Below are 19198 nucleotides of genomic sequence, written 5' to 3' on the forward strand. Positions count from 1 at the left end.
AAGTAGCCATTAGAAATTGCTGATAAATTAATTGAGTTAAGTCGACAACTAATGTAATTGGCTTTAAAGAAAGTGTTGTTAAATATCAATGTTTTACGTGATCACCATCTCTGAGTTATTCTTTATCCTAACTGTAAACTCCTCGAGTTAGTGACGTGTGTTCCACTCGCGACTGTATCCTTATTTAAATAAATAAGTGTGACTGATGGTAAATGTCGAAGCTCAAACGACTAGCCTAAACTAGATGTGTGGGTGAACTTAGAAACAAAAAGAATATCAACCTTTTACACAAAGATACAAATACCAGTCATCGAACTGTCTTTTAATAAACTGAAAAGAAAATCTAGAACAAACTTGTTCAACTTCTTAAACACTGAGAAAAGACTGAGTCACTTATTGGATAAATATCTCATTGGCTCAAAGCATTATTGATTTAATGAAGATAAAATTATTTGGTGGTTACCATTTGTTGTAACTGTCATTAAGAGAAGCTGGTCTACTTATATGTATATATATATATATATATATACTCGGAATTAAAAAGTGACAACTAAAAATGACAAGATTCAATTGCAAATGGTTTTCGTCAAAAATAAAAATAAATAGAGACTTCTCCGAGCCCTTTGTTTCAGATGGGTTTTCAAACACTCAAATAAAATGTAGACAAACGACATGTTTTTATTTTTCACATTTGTGACGAATGACGAATTAACTAAACGTAATATTAATTTATTCATAATCTCAGAGACAGTCGAAAATGTTAATTAATTGAATAAATAACTTATTTTCATAATTTGTTGTGCTTTCATTTTTATAAAGATATTCTTCGCAAATTCTAATATTCATTAAAAAGTGGCAACAAAGTAGAACCAAGAAAACTAAGCATATTCCCCATTTATGTGTGGATGCATCATAAGAGTAAGAGTTAAGCCCTGTAATAACTTCAAAGTGGAATAAAACCATTAGAGTAATGGGTGTGGCGACTTGTTCGAACAAACGTACGATTATATCTAAACACTAGTTTTGTGTGTGTGTGTTTTCCTTAATATACTATTTCTATGTGTAAAATAAAGCAAGTATTTCAAAATTTTTGCTTGTCCGTGCCTGTAATTTTTTTAACCTGTTCAGTGCCGTAGACGAGATAACTCGTCAAAGCCGATCGGTAGCACAGTGCCACGGACGAGTTAATTCGTTCTCAATAATACCTAACTTCAACGCTAAATGTCAGCACCATACATGCATTTGACTTACTTACAAATTGTTTCACTTTCGATCCAAAATGGCGTCACGATAAAACTTACAAAATGAAGAAGAATTAGAGTTGTATTGTAGCAGCTGAAATACTTGGCAGTCAACAGGTTAAGGAAATTCATAGAGTATTTTTAAACTAAATGACAAAATTATGTGTTTGGGCTCTGTAGCTATTTACTTTACAGACTGCTGTGTCAAATGTAAACGTGAAGGGCATACCATACACAAACATGAATATTTTGCTTCTTCGTTTCAAACAAAGCCACCTTATATTATCTGGTATGTACGCCGCGGAGCATCGAACCCAGAATTTTAATTTTGTAAGTTTTTAAACTTACCGCTGACCCATCGGATGATAATTAACTTAAAACAGTCCGTAAAATAATATATTTGACGCTGCATTTTCCTAATACCAATACTGTATGACGTTACAGATTACATTCCATTTTTATAATGTCCTTAAATAAATCAAAATGTATTTTCCAAGTTAGTTTCCATGAAATGTTTGAATAGTTATGGATCGTTGAATAAAAACGTTCCACCTGTACTTTCAGTGAGTTGTTGTTCTCGCTTCAAGGATAAAACATTAGTCATTCCCTGGAAATTTGATCTAGGTTAGTTGCGTGTTTCCATGAATGTCTGGCTATATATAAGTAGCTTATAATATAACTATAACCTGAGTCTAAATGAACATATAAATTTCCGAAAGCAACTTGATTAAAGTTAAGACTTTCTTACATTTTCAATGAAAATTGGTTTCTTAACAGACAGGAACATGATTTGACTTCACAAACAAATGTGAAAAACCAAACATACTGTTATTTTGTTTGTTACTTTTAGACCAAAGACACACTGGCTATAAGTTATGTCCATTGCGAGGGTATCGACGCTCAGAATTTAGTGTTGTAAGTCTGTCGACCTACCACTGTCTCAGCGAGGTACTACTTATTTTAATAAAACAAATTCTTTCTTGATTGATTTACTAGCTTCTTAATTAGCAGTTACAAGTAAACACATTGTTTAAAACCCTGTATTGTTCAAAATAGGCCTTTTTTAACTATTGCTTTTCTACAGATGTCTCTATGGTCACAAAATACAACAATAAAATTGTACGATATAAAACAACTCTTGTTCATATGAGATATAAGTATGAGTCGTTTGAAGTTCTGCTAATTTTATAAATTTAATGTGTCGTGTTGTACATATATAAACGCACTGCAAAAGCTAAACGTTTAACCATTTGTGCATTAGAAACAGTTTACAAATGCTTTTTGTTTTCTCTTTTTGTGTATCTGTAAAACACAAAATCGTACAAAAGCTATTTGTGATATTCCAACCGCAGGAATCGAATCTGAATTTTATCGTTATTTGCGCCTAAGCTTACTGCTAAGCCACCAGAGGAGAACACACTCACGTAAGAAGCATATTCAGTTAGGATACAGATCTTTACCTTTTAAAGACTGCACAGTTCTCACTATGACTCACTGTTTGGCGGTCACTGAAAGGAACCTGATCAACATGCGTGGGTCCCATATACGCTTCCTTATGTTACCCCGAGCTGTTAGCATGTCATGCATGTATGCACACTGCACAAACAAAAAATAGGTTGTTCAACAAATAAATTATTTTGTAGACTTATACACAAGTTAACTAATCCTTTATGTTAAGTAGAAAACAGATTTAGGTTATTCGAGAAAATTGGTTGCATTTATCCCAGTATTCATATAGGGTTTAGTTTACTGCTATATTAACTTTATATATAACAAGGCTATTTCCAGATCCATATTATTACTTGACTGGTGTATGTGTTCGAAAATAAGTATTTCAGCGTTTGTTGCGCATGTGTGAAACAAGTGACCTATAACCAGAAATATTTTCTTAAGTGTAGTAATAACCATTCTTTTTTATATACAAAACATAAATTTTATGGACTGTGTTTATGTCCTTTCTTATAGCAAAGCTACATCGGGCTATCTGCTGTATTCACTGAGGATAATCGAACCACTGATTTTAGCGTTATAAATTCGTAGACTTACCGCTGTACTAACGGGGTAATAAATTTAAGTTTCGTTTATATAGCCGATTGCTTATTTAGGTTGGAGAAACATTTTAATAAGTAACTGTACACACTTGAGCTAAATTAACCATTACAAGAAATTCTGAGTTCAAAATATGCGTTTCAATTCAAATCAATATATAATTAATGAATTTCAAGTGCTAGCTTTGCCACTGAAGAACAGTCATTCTCTAAGTGAATATTGGTTCTTAAGAGAAATAATAGAACTTCTTTACCAATTTATACGATAATGTGATAGACGTTTAAGCACTTCAAAATCTACCAGACATTAAAGCTCGTGACTATTAAAATAAGAAACTGTAATAAAAGCTGACTTGTAGAAGTAAATCATTGTGCAACCTAAGAATCATTAATAATTCTCAGCATTTTATAAAATTTTTATAACCGCTTGGTTTTCCTTGTTTTTTTCTAATTTGATACATATATGTATAAATATTTTCTATGTATTTTCCAAAAAAGTGTGCTCCTCGCTAGTACACCGGTAAGTCTACAGATTTACAACGCTTCACTCAGCAGTTCCATTCTCCCAGGTGGGATCAGCAGGTAGCCCCATGTGGCTTTGTTAGAAGTAAAATAACCATAAAAGTGCAGAGGTTATCCAAATTCTAGTTTTTGTAATTCATTTAATGAACTACTCTTCCATTTTTTACGCACGTCAGCCATTATTTCGGTAGATAAAAATTTATGTTAATGTTCAAAAACTAATGAACGATGCTTTCTTTAGTAGCTATGTGTCAGCAATGAGCAGTCATAAAGCAACGCTAGAACCAAAGCCTGTGATTTTCGATAAAAATAAAATTCTTTATATCAAACGTTCAAATTCAGGTATTTCACATCTAATTTCCAGTTTATGTATGTACATTGTATATTGTAATAGATTTATCTAAATAAATAAGTTCTTTTTGAACTTTAATTGCATGTTCGTGACCACCCCTCTTCCTCCTTTACTATTTTAATTCTAACTATTTAGAGGTCGAGAGGAATTATTATAAACCGATAGTGCTTACACTCGAGTGACTGGCCCAGCTTGCAATTATACAGGATGAGCATGTTTTATGACGGAGATTCGAACTTTTGATCCTCGATCTTCATATTACAAGTCTGTGCTTCATCAAGTATATCTAATCTAATACAAACATCAACTGAATACCGGGATTCTTTATTACCCTTTAAATTATATGATTGCGAGTTAGGTATCATCTATATACTATATATATTTCTATAGAATTCTGATACAACTTAAAGCTTTATAAAGAATCCTGATATTCAGTTAGTATTTGTATTGGATAAGAAGCGATGTATGCTCTTCCCCCAACCAAATCGTTTACCAACAATAATGATATACCCTCTATTACCAAAGTACAGTAGGTGTTACTCAAACAACAGCTTGTACCGAAACTAGGTCTGATACTGAATAATATTATGAAGTGCAACATTAGTAAAGCTACTCTCAATACCCTGAGCAATAAAAGATTCACCAGTGGCAGAATCCGAATCTAAAGACAATATACCTTCTAACAAGAAAGAATGAGTCACCCCAGTATCACATAGAATACATATAGTTATGGAACTAGCATTGTCATTCGTCAAAAACACAGAAGCAACAAATACAAAAGGTCCATATTCCTCCCAAACTAAATCATCCTTTTCATCAGCAGACAAATCAACAACATCAGGTGATCTGGTGAAACTATGTCTATATGTGGATACAAACACACTTGGTGTTGCCTCTATATTACGGGAATAAATGTTCTCCTTTTCAAACACCAACATTCGGACATAACATGAACAGGATTTTGCAAGAAAAGACAGACAGGTCTTGATGGTTTTGATAAAGTTATCTCCTGAATATCAGAAGATTCTCAACTAGAAGAGATGGACTTCTCTTTTAAAAGAATCTTCAACTTTAGTGGACTGAACAGATATAGGTTTGTACTTGGTCGGAGGGATTTCTTTTCAGGAAAAGTAATTTTATGTGTTAAAGTGTAATCAGTGGAAAGAGCAGCTGCTTCCTGTTGTGTTTCAACTTTCTTTTCACCCAAGTAAGTTTTGAGGTCATCACTTGCACAACGTTTATATACGTCTATTATATATAATTGTATTGTGAAATTTCAACAGTTTGTTGAAACTGTTGCCAATATGCATAAAATTACACCATCGATCAAAATAAACCTCTTTTTTTTTATTTTTGAGCAAATTCTATATAAGTTTAATTATCTTACTTGCGATAACCTTGAAATTTTGGCGTTAAGCCTCTAGTAATAACTAGTATGCTTTGAGAATAGCTGCTTTAACCTTATCATAATCTATAAAATCTTGTAAAGAAAGAACAGCATAAGCTTCTTGTGATTTAGCTGTTAAAACACGCTGTAACAATGATAACCATTTTTCGGTGAGCCATTTCATGGTTTTGGCAATTTTCTCCAAATTTTAACCGTATTTATTAACTTACTTTTCATTAAACGATAGTAGTTAAATATGTCAACTGAGTTCAAAGTTGTAATTTTACCTTGGTCGATCTCTATTACGTCTAAACTCTATTTCTTTTAGTCACATTTCTTTTTCAGCTTCGATATGTGTACTATCTCTTTCTGCTTTGATACGAGTTTGTTCAAGATCGATTTGTTTGAATTTTAACTGCATTTCTTAGTTATCTTTATCAATCAACTCTGATTGGCTAGTAGAGACACTAGAGTACTCCCCTTCATCAGACAACAAATCATCATCGACTAGTATTTCAATGATATCTTTTTAGTTCATTTTTTTCATTGATTTTTTAAGCTCTAGTTCTAAGATTTTTGTTCGAGTGATTTAAGAGATTTTAATAATCACACACTATCAAATTTTTTTGGGAGTGATAAATATCAATTGAATTATAATTTGAATTTAGATAGAATTGTTTCTCTGATTCAAATCACCGTACGTCCTCCAGTTTGTTATGTTACGCATTTTAACTTATCTCAGGCGAGTTTCTGATTTATTATTTTAGATATTACGGCCTCGAATAGCCTGAATTTTTTATTTTACTTAGAAAGTTAATTGAATATCGTTATATATCAAACTTATGGTACTTGCCAACAAGATTGATACACACAATTTTCTTTCTTAACACAAATATATTTTAATATACAAACAGTAATACAATTTATAATAACGGTTATTCCATATAATTATTACAAATAATGATTTATATGCAAATGTTTTACAAACCCTCAAACAATACCGAGTCTTCTACCGTTGAAACACAGGTATATTTCACTGGATGGGAAGCCAGCTAGTTTTTAACATGTGCGTTTTATTACCGACGAAAATGTCTAATGTCCTCGTAGACATATTAACGTACGAAGTTACTTCACTGTTAAATGCTTTGTAATGTTCGAAATTTATAAATGTTCTTGATCAAATATCTGTAGTTTCCCAAGTAATAGGTGTTAATCACAGTTATAGTTTCCAAGGTTTAAATTACACTACTGTAGCAAACCAACAATATATATAAAACTGTCTTTCAGCTTTGCATTGCTCATCTTTTATAGGCTTGAAGGCGAGGTTTTCGAAAGTTCAGTTGGTAATAATACCAATAACTAATATTTTACATACACACAAAATACACAGTTGATTCTTAGACTCAAGAATCTTCTATAAGTTTAGAGAATAAACTGGATTTTCGCAACACATATTTAACACTGTAAATTACGTGCATTGAACTAAAACAAACGTATATGTTAAAATAAGTATATAATATTAAATCAGTTACAAGATAGATTCATTACGATATACAATATATATATATATATAAACTATGAACGTATAGGATATGAGATGTTTAGATCTAATCGTATGATATCAAGAACTTGTTTTTAAGGAAATTTACAAGTTTTGGTTCTAGCCTTGCTTGATGACTAGTCATTGCCGACACTATAATCATAAAAGGATGTATTGTTCATTAGTTTTTGAACACTGACAGAAATTTCCAACTATATTTTCAAAGAATTCCGGTTAATTTACCGAAACTATTACACCATTTGAGAACAAAATTACGAATACTGATTTTCAAATAGCAACTATTCCACAGTCTACATAATTTGTGAGAAAATTCTTTGAAAAAATCAAAACCATCAACATAATTTCACAAAACAGAAAACTAAAAAACAACCTTACAAAAAGAGACATTAATTCCATTAAAAACCTAAAACAAGACAAAAAACATAAAAATTCTAAAAGCAGATAAAAGTAACGCTATAGTCATAATGAACATGAATGAATACATCCAAAATATGAATAACATCTTATCAGACACGAACAAATTTAAACCAATACACACAAATCCAACAAAGACACACGAGACGCAACTGAACAAATTACTACTACAAATGAAAAAAGCCAACACAATTTCACAAACACTTTATTCCTACCTACGTAAAACCGACTCACGCACACCGCAAGTATACGGCATCCCCAAACCTCATAAACCAGATTGTCCATTACGACCAATAATGTCCACATATGAATCGTTTAATTACAATCTTGGTAAATACATAGCATGGGCATTCTCCAAATATGTAACATCAGCCAGCTCATTCATCAAAGACTCTTTTAATTTCAAGTCTAATCTAAATCAACTTAATCATAAAGCCTTAATGGCCAGTTTCGATGTTATATCCCTCTTTACAGAAGTTCCAACCACTGAAGCCTGCAAGATAGCCTTAGAACTCTATATCCGAGACCCTAACCCAACTATAGAAATTCCCAGTCACCAGTTAGCAACCCTCATAGAATTCACCACGATAAAGACAAACTTCATGTTCAACAACCAAAACTATATACAAACAAATGGCCTAAGCATGGGCAACCCAGTATCACCAGTTCTAGCCAATATTTTTATGACACAAGTTGAAACACAAGCAATTAACACAGCATTACATCCACCACTATACTGGTACAGATATGTAGATGACACGGTTGCGGGATTCAAATCTACAGAACACATACTTAATTTTTTCAATCACATTAACTCTATACATCCCAACATTAACTTCACATGTGAACAGGAAGAAAGCAATCAAATATCATTCCTTAACCTCAAAATTACAAGAACTGACACACAATTCCAAACAGAAATCCACCGAAAAATCACCCATACTGGACTATACATTCCTTGGGACTCAGCACATGAAACAAAACAAAAACTCAACATACTAAGAAACCAAATAAACACAGCCATAAAACTATGCTCACCAGATAAAATTAACGATGAATTAGACAAAATAAAACAATACTTCATCAACATCAATAAGTTTCCTCCACAAACCGTAGAAAACATTATACGCACACACCTAGACAAAAAAGCAAAATCAACCACCAACTAAAGTAAATACAGCTCACGAATCAAAAAACCACAAAACCATATACTGCTGTATACCATATATTCCTGACATCAGCAAACAAATAACCAACGTTTGGCAAAAAGTAGTAACAAAATATGACATTCCAGTTAATACCAAATTTATTCAAAACCCAGGCACAAAACTGAGGTCTATACTATGTAAAAACTACACTGACAAACACCACACCAACATTATTTATAAAATACAATGTGATAACTGCCACGACTTCTATATTGGAGAAACAAGTAGAAAAATGGAAACCAGATTCAAAGAACATAAAAAGTCACCTTCACACGTTTTCGAACACTGCAAGTCAAATAAACACAACATAACCATAGAAAACACTCAAATACTAAATAAAGAAACAAACATAAACAAACGCAAAATTAAAGAAACCTTACTTATACAACAACTTAAACCCAAAATAAACCAATATAAAGGAACGCCTTTATACCTATATTAATATAATAAAATAAATAAAATTATATATTCAAACATCTAATACCGCCCTCTACATTTCGACACACAGTTACACAACCCCTTTCAAACATGTGGTCAGCTTCCGGTCAGTTACCTCCTTCTTTGTGAACCTGACGATGACCGAAGAAGGTCGAAACGTTGTTCGCTCTTCTATGTAAAATATTTTCTCAACCCAAACGAGCCGTTTTTTGCATATAAATTTCTCAACAAGTGGGTTTCTCGACATCACTGATTATACAAAATACTGTTGTTAGCAGCTGAACTTAATAATGATAAGCTTGTTCGACATTTCACAAATATAAGCAAGAAAATGAGCTTAGACTTTAAACTGGAACGTGCTGTTCTCATTTGATTTTGTTACATCAGCATATACCTCTATATCTCGTACTTGCTTCATACAGTTTCACTCCTAATACAGTCAAAGACATTCTAACGTCATTAAGAATTAAGACACCTGATGGCAGGCCTTAGTGTAAAACTTTATAAGTTGTATTTTTGCTTCTTATTTGTGTACGTGTATTTTCTTATAGCAAAGCCACATCGGGCTATCTGCTGAGTCCACCGAGGGAAATCGAACCCCTGATTTTAGACTTATCTCGCTGTTATTGAAGGAAAATGTAGAATAAAATTGTCTATGATGCTGGTGAAAATCATAGAGCTGAATGTTTAGTAACAACATTGTTTTACTAAATATCCAAATCCAGTTTATGATTCTTATGTGACAGGGTGAAGTCTTACAAAAATGTCATATCAACTGTAAAGCAAATAAAGCTATAATTGAGATTTCCAAAGTTTTAAAGATAGAGGTATAATTAATTAACTAACTATAAAGGTGTGTATGATTAATTCATTTCTAAATGTTATAAGTAATACTAAATAATGTTTTAAATGTTTACTTCTTCTTGTGACTTGAGAAAAGATATCAGTGATAAGTGAAGGAGACATACCTGGTATGGAAATATCAACAAAACTGTTTCAAACATTTGGTGTGAAAACTTTTCTAACTCCTAAAGAACACAATCAACAAGTCTACTTTTGCACACCCAGCCCACTATTTATTTGGTAACTATTGTTCGTTTATGAGCTAAGAACACAGTACTGAATAATTTGTTTTATAATTATGTTGTATAGGATATGGATGGTACATCTACACCGGATAATACATAGCGGAAGTGTTCTTGACGCAGCTTCAAGATATGGAATTACAAAATAAGAACTGAATTTAAACTTTTCTGCTTCAGAAGACCCACGCAACATATATGAAAAATGTAAATTCGTTGATCAATTATACGTGTTACTTGATTGTGAATTTTACCTTAAACCTCATCACATCTTGAAGATAGTAGATGTTAAGATTTGTCTCGAATGGTGTATTCTTAATTGTATTAAAGTGTTGAGGATCTGATGATTTGTTTGTTTGTTTTAATTTCGCGCAAAGCTACTCTAGGGCTATCTGCGCTAGCTAGCCGTACCTAATTAAGCAATGTAAGACGAGAGGGAAGGCAGCTAGTCATCACCACCCACCGCCAACTCTTGGGCTATTCTTTATCAACAAATAGTGAGATTGACCGTCACATTATAACACCCCCACGGCTTAAAGGGCAAGCATGTTTGGTGCGACCGGGATTCGAACCCGCGACCCTCGGATTACGAGTCGAACGCCTTAACCCATCTCGCCATGCCGGGCGGATCTGAGAAAGAGTCCTATTTTTTACACTTTTTTGTATGAGCATGTGTATGTGTGAACGTGTGTGCGGTTTTAATGAGGAAAAAGAAAGGACATAGATAAATAATAAACATTATAAAGTAGGAAACTCTGTACAGATAGCACAAACCTGGGTTGATTCCAAAATTCGCATCCTTTAGTCGACCCTGGCCAGCCAGAAGGTACGTGGGCTGATTTGAATAGCAAAAAAGTAATAATCTAATGGGCCCTGTTAAACGTTTTTCTCTGTATATTTTATCATAAAATTTATATCTCTATATTTTTCCTAAAACTCATAGCTATGTTATATCTCGTTGAAGTATCATATTTATTTCAGCTTTCTGGAGATCCCAAGCCTACTTTTAAACATCATGAGAAATCCTTACGTCTGCAATGAAAAGAAAGTACCTGTGAATGGTGGAATCAATCCAAAATAGCGTGACGAATATTAACATATCAATGGAGAAATATCTTACCCTTTGGTAGGAACTGAAATAGTAATCTCAAGTCAATTTCTTTTGTGTTTATCTGTATAATATAAATATTATAGACATCCCAAGAGAGATATAATCGAAAGTTGTTGCTTTCAGAAATAGCTTGTTTAATGTTACTCATGTATATGGCACAGTAGAATGTTTACTGACTTAAGACGCTAAAAATCTGTTTTCGATACCAGTGGTAAGAAGAGCACAGATAGCTTATGTGTACCTTTGTGCTTAACTTCAAAACAAACACGTTTATACACATGCATATTTTCAATCGTGTTCTTTGAAAGATTCACACCTGCAATGGATAAAATGAAATTAACGCTGATGTTCCTGGTGTTGACCAGTTAAACCTGATAAAAATCAGTCAGAAAATTTGCGAATTTCAAGTCCCAAACATATAAACATCGAACCTTAAAAGTAACGAGAACTTTTTTAGACCAAGAGATGGATAAACGTGTATCCTGCGAATCCCAAAACGTTATTGAAACGACTAACATTAAAAATATTGTGTCTTGAAATGTGAGAATCTTTGCTAAAAAGGGAATGATCAACTACTCTATCCAAAAAAATAAGAATCTATTTATATAAGGAGAAAGAAAAATATTGTTCATTAAACAAGTGAAAACCTCTCTGACAAACATGGGAAGAGATTCTCATATATACATCATCTTAAAGATGGTGATTTTTATAAGAGATAGAATGAGAATAAATACTGAACCGTAACTATTGAAGACATCTATAGGAAAGGAAACGTTCAAATACTGTCCCTTTAATATATTACCTTTATAAACGAGGGGACAAACAAATACAGAACTCATGAAAATGTTAAAACTAATGTAGCATATAGTGACTCAACAAATACTTCTCCTTACAAAGAAAGTACCACGTAAAATAGGGAACGTAACATCTTCCACAGTACAATGCTTGTATGTGAGACCAAAATACTAAAGATTATTTTGATGTAAGATGATTGAAAATGAAAGCGGGCTTAAATTCTTTCTTTTGGACGTGTAAAACAGGTTGCGTTGGCTTATAGATTGGATTTATAACAGAAGCTTTAGATAAGTCCTAACCATTCTTAACCTAATAGACTAAATAAAACATAGCTTTTTAACAGCACTTAAATCCAACTCTTGTTTGAAAGATCTCAGGAATTTGACCGTTCCTCTTAGAGCGGAACGCATTTTTGCAGCAACAGGCTGCGAACCACTAATCCTTGATCTCATAATCTTGTTGTTCTTACCGTTATGCCTAGACCGGTTTCACGAAACCGACACGGTATCTTTTAGACTAGGGCAGATACTTTGTGAAAGACATTACAAAAACTTCATACTAGGCAATACAGCACAAGTTTGAAAATTATAGCAAAAATAGAATATTTTCTTTACGATAATTTTATAAAGAAAGCACATGCAAACTGTACACGCTAAACTATATCAATACCTATCTGAAAAAACACTAACGTTGGTTATACAGTTTGTTAGTATTTCGCTTTTTAATAATCTATTTGAATGACAAATTAAGTAAAATAATACGACTGAATGTTTTTTTTTATAATTGCTCATCAAAGGGTGTCCACTTGGTAATACGTTTTGCTTAACCCATTATAATTTGAAGATTTATATATATATATAAGGAAACCAACTATCGATAAGTATGTAACATTTGCGAAGACTTACCTTCAGTACACTCCTGTTTTTTCCAACGAAACTTGGATAAAAAACCACCCATTGTTTTTTAAAAATGTGAAATGTAAGAGAAGAACCGCGATTCTTCGTGTAGTATCTTATTCTGCGTGCTGTTTAGTTAGAGCATGCCAAAAAATCACCGCAAGTGGCGCTTTGGTCGAACTTTACTGAGTCACCCTTTGCCAATGATCTAGAAGGATGATAATCGTACTAGATGCGCGTCTGAGGAGAAACAGTACGAGTACGAAACCTGATATCTTAAGAAACCTTTCACTTAAATCATACATAGGGACGGCAGGATACTTACTTAGCCAATAAGGTTTTGTTCTGTTTTTCTTTAACGTAAAAAAGAGAAGTAATGTGATACGAAAGTGACATTAATGCTTGATGCATACTTATTTTATATTAAAGGACCTAAACATGGGAGACGTCGATCCACGTGATGTCTGCGTGATAGTGTAATGAAGTTCAAAATACATCGTCAGCTGTATCACAAAGAATAATAAAATAAGCGTTTTAAACGGAAATTTTGCAATTATTTTAAAATAAGCTTTAAACAGATGAAAAAATTTTGTTGAAAGTTTTTGAGTTTCGCTAACAAAAATATAGCTGGTTGAAACTTACATTACTACTACGAGTGCAATAATTAATCATTAAAAATTTCGAATAATTAATAAATTCTAATGATTTACTTCTTTCCAGTTTTCATAACATACAACATTTGAGTTAGCTCAATACGGGTTAACTAGCATGACCAGATAATAAGACTTACCTGGAAACTTCCTTCACCTACATTAAAATATGTTATGTACATAATGTGGGCGTACAGCGGATGGCAACTTGATTATAATTGATACAAAATACATGTACGCACGTAAGAAAAGCAGAAAACACTCTGTGTTGATTACTTGTGATTGAGAAACAAATGTTATTATTTCTGTGTGAAGAGGATAGCTTGATTTGTGTCAGTTAAAGCCTATTGTTAATACAGCAATTATGGTAGTGTGAATGTTTTTCTAAAGTGTCGAAACATGATTATAATTAATTATATTTGCCATGAGCTATTACTATAAGGTCTATTATATTTTTAACACGACATACATTTTCCAGTCACTTAATGGTTTTCAAGAATGGGAATATAATAGTATTTTAGCCACGCTGTATCTGCCATATCCATTATGGACAACGCGTTTAGCTTAAAAAATAGCTCATCAGGCTGTCTGGGACATAATAAACATAGCAGTACTATTGATGAAGTTCTATTTAAATGAGTCATTTGCTGTAACAAATGGCTCATTTAAATAGTGTTTAGTCCAATCCTGTGTTTTTTTTTTCCCAATCGGCCAAATGAGCTCTGCACTGAGCGAAACACGACGTTGGCGATGGATGTGGTGGACACAGTACGGTTGAAATACTGTATACTCTTCCTTTTGAAAATCATTAAATAACTGGATAAATTACGTAGCGTTAAAATATGTTAGCCTTAATACTAATATCATGCTTTTAATAAAATAACACATTATACTAATCAATTTTTACTGTCACGCATGAAGAGGTAGAATTTTAAAATTTTTAATTCTGTAACTATATTCAATGAAAACATTTTTATCATTTTTTTAATATAAACACATATTTTTATTGGTCAGTTTTATTTTTATCAAGACAACGAAAAACATGTATCTCATTCTTATATCAATAATTTGTTTTGCTTTTTTGTCAATTTCTTATAATTCGTTTACAAGTTACAGAAATTCGATAATTCCCAGCCAGACACAAAAACGTCCTAATCCTCATTATGTAATAATGGAGACTGAAGTATTTATAGTTTGCGCATTGCGAGAAACAACACGTGCCTGACCTCATCATGACGCAATCATGGCATAGTTTCTCCGCAATGGATAACCTGGCTAGTCAGTTCACTAAGCAAGCGATTACTCGAATAAAATGGTGACAGCAGAACATCCTTAAAAGAAAGAAGAAAGAAAGAAAGAAAGGAGAAGCACTTTCTTATGTTAAAGCACTTTATCACTCTATAAGTAAATCAAAATACATAAAAGCGATATATCTATCAGACTTCAGAGCACTATATATTAAAAGCATAGTGTTGCCAGTCTGAATGCAAAAAAACAACACATGTGAATCCATTTTATGTGAAGATAAGTTTCAAATATTTGGTATTAGTTCAACAGTATAATCCAACTAAAGATATCTAAATTTATCACATATTTTGTTCTATAGCCAAAAATCATAGTTTGCGCTGGAGGTTAATGTATCGTATAAGTGAGGATGCGAGGAGTATGTATTTTCTTTTTCTTTTAATCAACACAGAGTAGCTTTTACAGTAATCCTTTTACGGGTGCTGGCGGAGATACGTATCTCTTCTAAATTACAAACTGCCAGAATAACAGATCAGAAACAGTTAACGAAAAAATATATTCAACCAAAACGAATATCGTCTGTTACACAGATCACAGCATTATCTTCGTCGTCTGCACGTGTACGTGATGCGGTAAATGTTATCAGAATCAGCCAATAAAAAACAGTAGATGTTAAAGTGTAATTATTGTACAACATAAAAGTGATTAATCATACGTACCATTTCCGAAAAGCATTAACATATCCATGTCAGTATTAGGTTTACAATTAATTTTATGTTAACCTTTGAACAAAAAACACTTCTGATATGTTTCATCTTTAATTTAGTTTGAAATTACAACAATAAAAAGAATATTGAAGTGAAAACAATAGCGTGTTTGTTTCTTTTTTACCGAAAACTCCACATGAGCTATTTTTGCTGTGTCCATCGAGGGAATTGTACGTCATATGTCTTATATTGTAAACCACAATGCTGAGCCACTGGGTAAGAAGGAATGAATTTTATACGAATTTAAGCAAAGTAGTTAGTTTGTTAGTGTAATAATTTTTTAACCAACTAATTTACATATATGTTAAAGGGATAACTTAGAGATACATATTTAATATTCGTGAATAGATTGCACTGTCGAATTATTTTGGAGAAACCATATGGTTAATAACACCATTTCCTGTGGGCAGGTTTATCTGGTTGAATCAACAGTTGTATATGCTTCCTTTTATGATGACATAATTCCAGTTCGAAAATTCTATTTTTACAGTTAATGTGAATGATAACAAACAAATGCGTGTGAAACAATTCATTTTTTGCTTAATATGCGGTTAATAACGCGCAGTTTAGAATAAACATTGAGTATGGTTATATGCACATGAAATATATTTAAACTCAAATTGTAAACTCAGGTAATAACTTTGCATTTCGACAATCTAGGTAAAATAAAACTTTAAGTATGAAAACTTACACAAAATTGAGACATTTTCAAATAGTCCATTGTACATCAAGTATTCTTGCCATGAAAGCATAAGCCTCAAACATATCAAACTTTCCTAAAGTTATATTTGAATATTTCTCAACATGTTATAATTCCTCTAAGCACTTAAACAAAAATGATGTAACTTCAATGATAACTTTGTTTTATTTTTCAAAAAATACATTTGAATAACTATTTATTACTTGAACTTTATAAAATGTATCAAAATAATTTAATTTATATTAATTATCTTCACATGCAGTTTGTGTGCTTGCACTTAATTTATATATAACACACACTTTGATAAAAACATATAAAGATAAAAGCCAATTTTTTCAATCTAACGTTCTACTTTTTTATTCTAAAAGATGGTCCTAGAAAACTAGACCTGGATCCGTACGAACCACGAATAATGTTAATCTATGTACTATAATACACAATTCATTGCATGTGTATATTGTTAGAGTTAATGCTATGTAAGCAAGTATTTTTAATTAGGCTGATGTCGACAATGTCATGACAAAACGACCACTGGCTACAACAGCAAATAAGCAAAAACTTTAAAATCAACGTATTTCAAATAAAAACTTCAAATATAAATTAAATAAACCTCTTCTGTGCTATGCGTCATACTGGTAAGTTCGTAAATTCTTGCGACATATTTAGAAAACTTCTCTAGAATACGGATCACAAAGAACACTAAGTGAAACCAGTCATCCTCTCACAGACATAACATTCTAAAAATAGGAAATGTTTGTAAAAGTACAGCTGTTTATCTCGTGACATTTTCTACATTTACCGGTTTGTTCACTTACTTAAAGTGGAGTCCTGATGATATTAGACTTAAATATATTCCCACTTATGAGTACATATTAAAGTTAATTTTTTGAATTACAAAACATGCCACCCATGAATTATTTTTTAAATACTAAATGCCACTAAACTGAAAATTGTACGAAAAAATGTTTATTATTCTTGATCTTAGATAAGATATTGGTTTGTTTAAATAACCATAACAGCAGTTTTATTCATTTTATTTTAAAATCATACTGAATTATTTTCTACAATTCAAGACTAATATTTTATAAGATCTCACGACCATTTTAGAATTAAGATATAATGGAAAAACATTATTTGTTACTTTAAATATAAAAAGAAACAATTGTAAGACGTTTAACACTTTCACTAATAAAGCAGGGAACAACGTGTTGACCTGAAGTTGACCTAAGCAGGTCGAAACGTTGTTCTCTGCTTTATTAATGAAAGTGTTAATACCCATACCAGCCGTCCTGAGATATATATTTTTACTTCAAGTGGGTTTCTCGTAGTCACGAATTCTTACAATTTTCTTGCAAAGTTTTTTTTTTGTTTTTCATCTTCTGATGGAAATGCCAAACAACTAGGAAACATCTAAAATATTTAATACTATAACTTCAGTAGGTCTATTTTAACAGTGACAATTGAAAACTAATTGACAGAGAGCTATAACATTTGGTACATGAATTAACAAGACATTTTGAAAGACACCGATGCCAGAAATAGTTAGCGCCAAATAGTTTTAATTTCGAAATTTGCAAATCTAGTTGATTAAAAAAATTTTAAATATGAACAAAATACAACTGAATTATACTGCCTGACTTCCAGTAGTAACTTTGTTTGGTATTTTTAAATTATCTCAAAGTGTTTCTTTGTTCGTTTTAAAAGAAAGTTACACTATAAGATATCTTCAGTTTATCCTCTATGGGGAATCGAATCCTGGATCTTAGCTTCAACTACAACCCAAATATGTAATTCTTCAAAGAAATTAAAGAAATGTATCTCATTAGGAAGCTTAAACTTAAATTATTTTTAACTTACAATGTATAATACAATTATTACGATATCATTAATAATATTTATTAGTGTTTATAAGTTTCGATTCAAAGAGTTTTGTGAAGGATTATTAAAACTTTCATATATCATGAATTTTCTTTTTAACTATGATGGCTGAAGAGTAATTTTAAAACTACGAAACCTTTCAACCAACAAAACAAACATCATAGATATGGTAATTCAAACACGGTGGCGATTTGACTATTTTATAACCAGGTAGAACTGTACAATGTGGGCAGTATGTAAATTTACCTTTAAAATCAGCTAACTTATTTTTTATTCAAATTTCCTAATTCTTGTTTGTTTCTTAGAACCTGTTGATAGTCGCATTTTCCGCTTGCGTGAAAGACCAATAGAGCACTTACCAAAGAGCACTTCACTTTTACTTCGAGTGACTGAGGTAAAGTAAAACTGATTAAGAATGTACTTATCAAAGTATCACGTTAGACTCAACCTATATTCAGTAGTTAAAGCTAACCAGAACTGTTGCAATTACACCTTATTTCTATTCCCTGTTTGTCAATATGCTGAACAACAGGATATGAACTATTTTGAATCCAGTGACCTGTATAATCATAACTGGCTCCTTCACTCTCATTTAAAACATTTTCGAAATTAACTCTCTTTCACAGCGATGATGCATTCTTAACAACTGAGCCTTAAAAATTATGTGTTTTTCTGACTATAATCATGTCAGTGGAGCCATGATCAACATTTCTGTCTAAACTTTGGAGCTTTCAGTAATTTCGGAGACCAGTCAGAAGAAGAATTTGTACATTTACAACAGTTGCAAATTACGTTACTTTTCTTGTGCTTTAGTGTCTAAAATTACGCAGATAATTTAAACTGTAACATCACACAAAAGTCTTTCTTAGTAAAAAAAAGAAGTGGTCCATATGGTGCTTCACA

General features: G+C 32.0%; 1 protein-coding gene across 6 annotated transcripts in view; it reads right to left on the minus strand.

The window, feature by feature from the left end:
* The window catches only part of LOC143240891 (uncharacterized), a 56236-nt gene that overhangs the window by 29724 nt on the left and 7314 nt on the right, over nt 1-19198 (minus strand). The window contains exon 1 of one of the 6 annotated variants that reach the window (XM_076484124.1): nt 13065-13325. The exons of 4 other annotated variants lie outside the window; for them this stretch is intronic. In XM_076484124.1, the coding sequence (XP_076340239.1) occupies nt 13065-13116 (52 nt within the window). In that variant the 5' untranslated portion in view covers nt 13117-13325. Of the gene's footprint in view, nt 1-13064; nt 13326-19198 lie in introns of those variants that run through there. One more of the 6 variants, XM_076484128.1, reaches the window with a different exon arrangement.

The sequence above is a fragment of the Tachypleus tridentatus genome, chromosome 13 (assembly GCF_004210375.1).
Source record: "Tachypleus tridentatus isolate NWPU-2018 chromosome 13, ASM421037v1, whole genome shotgun sequence".
Lineage (NCBI taxonomy): Eukaryota > Metazoa > Arthropoda > Merostomata > Xiphosura > Limulidae > Tachypleus > Tachypleus tridentatus.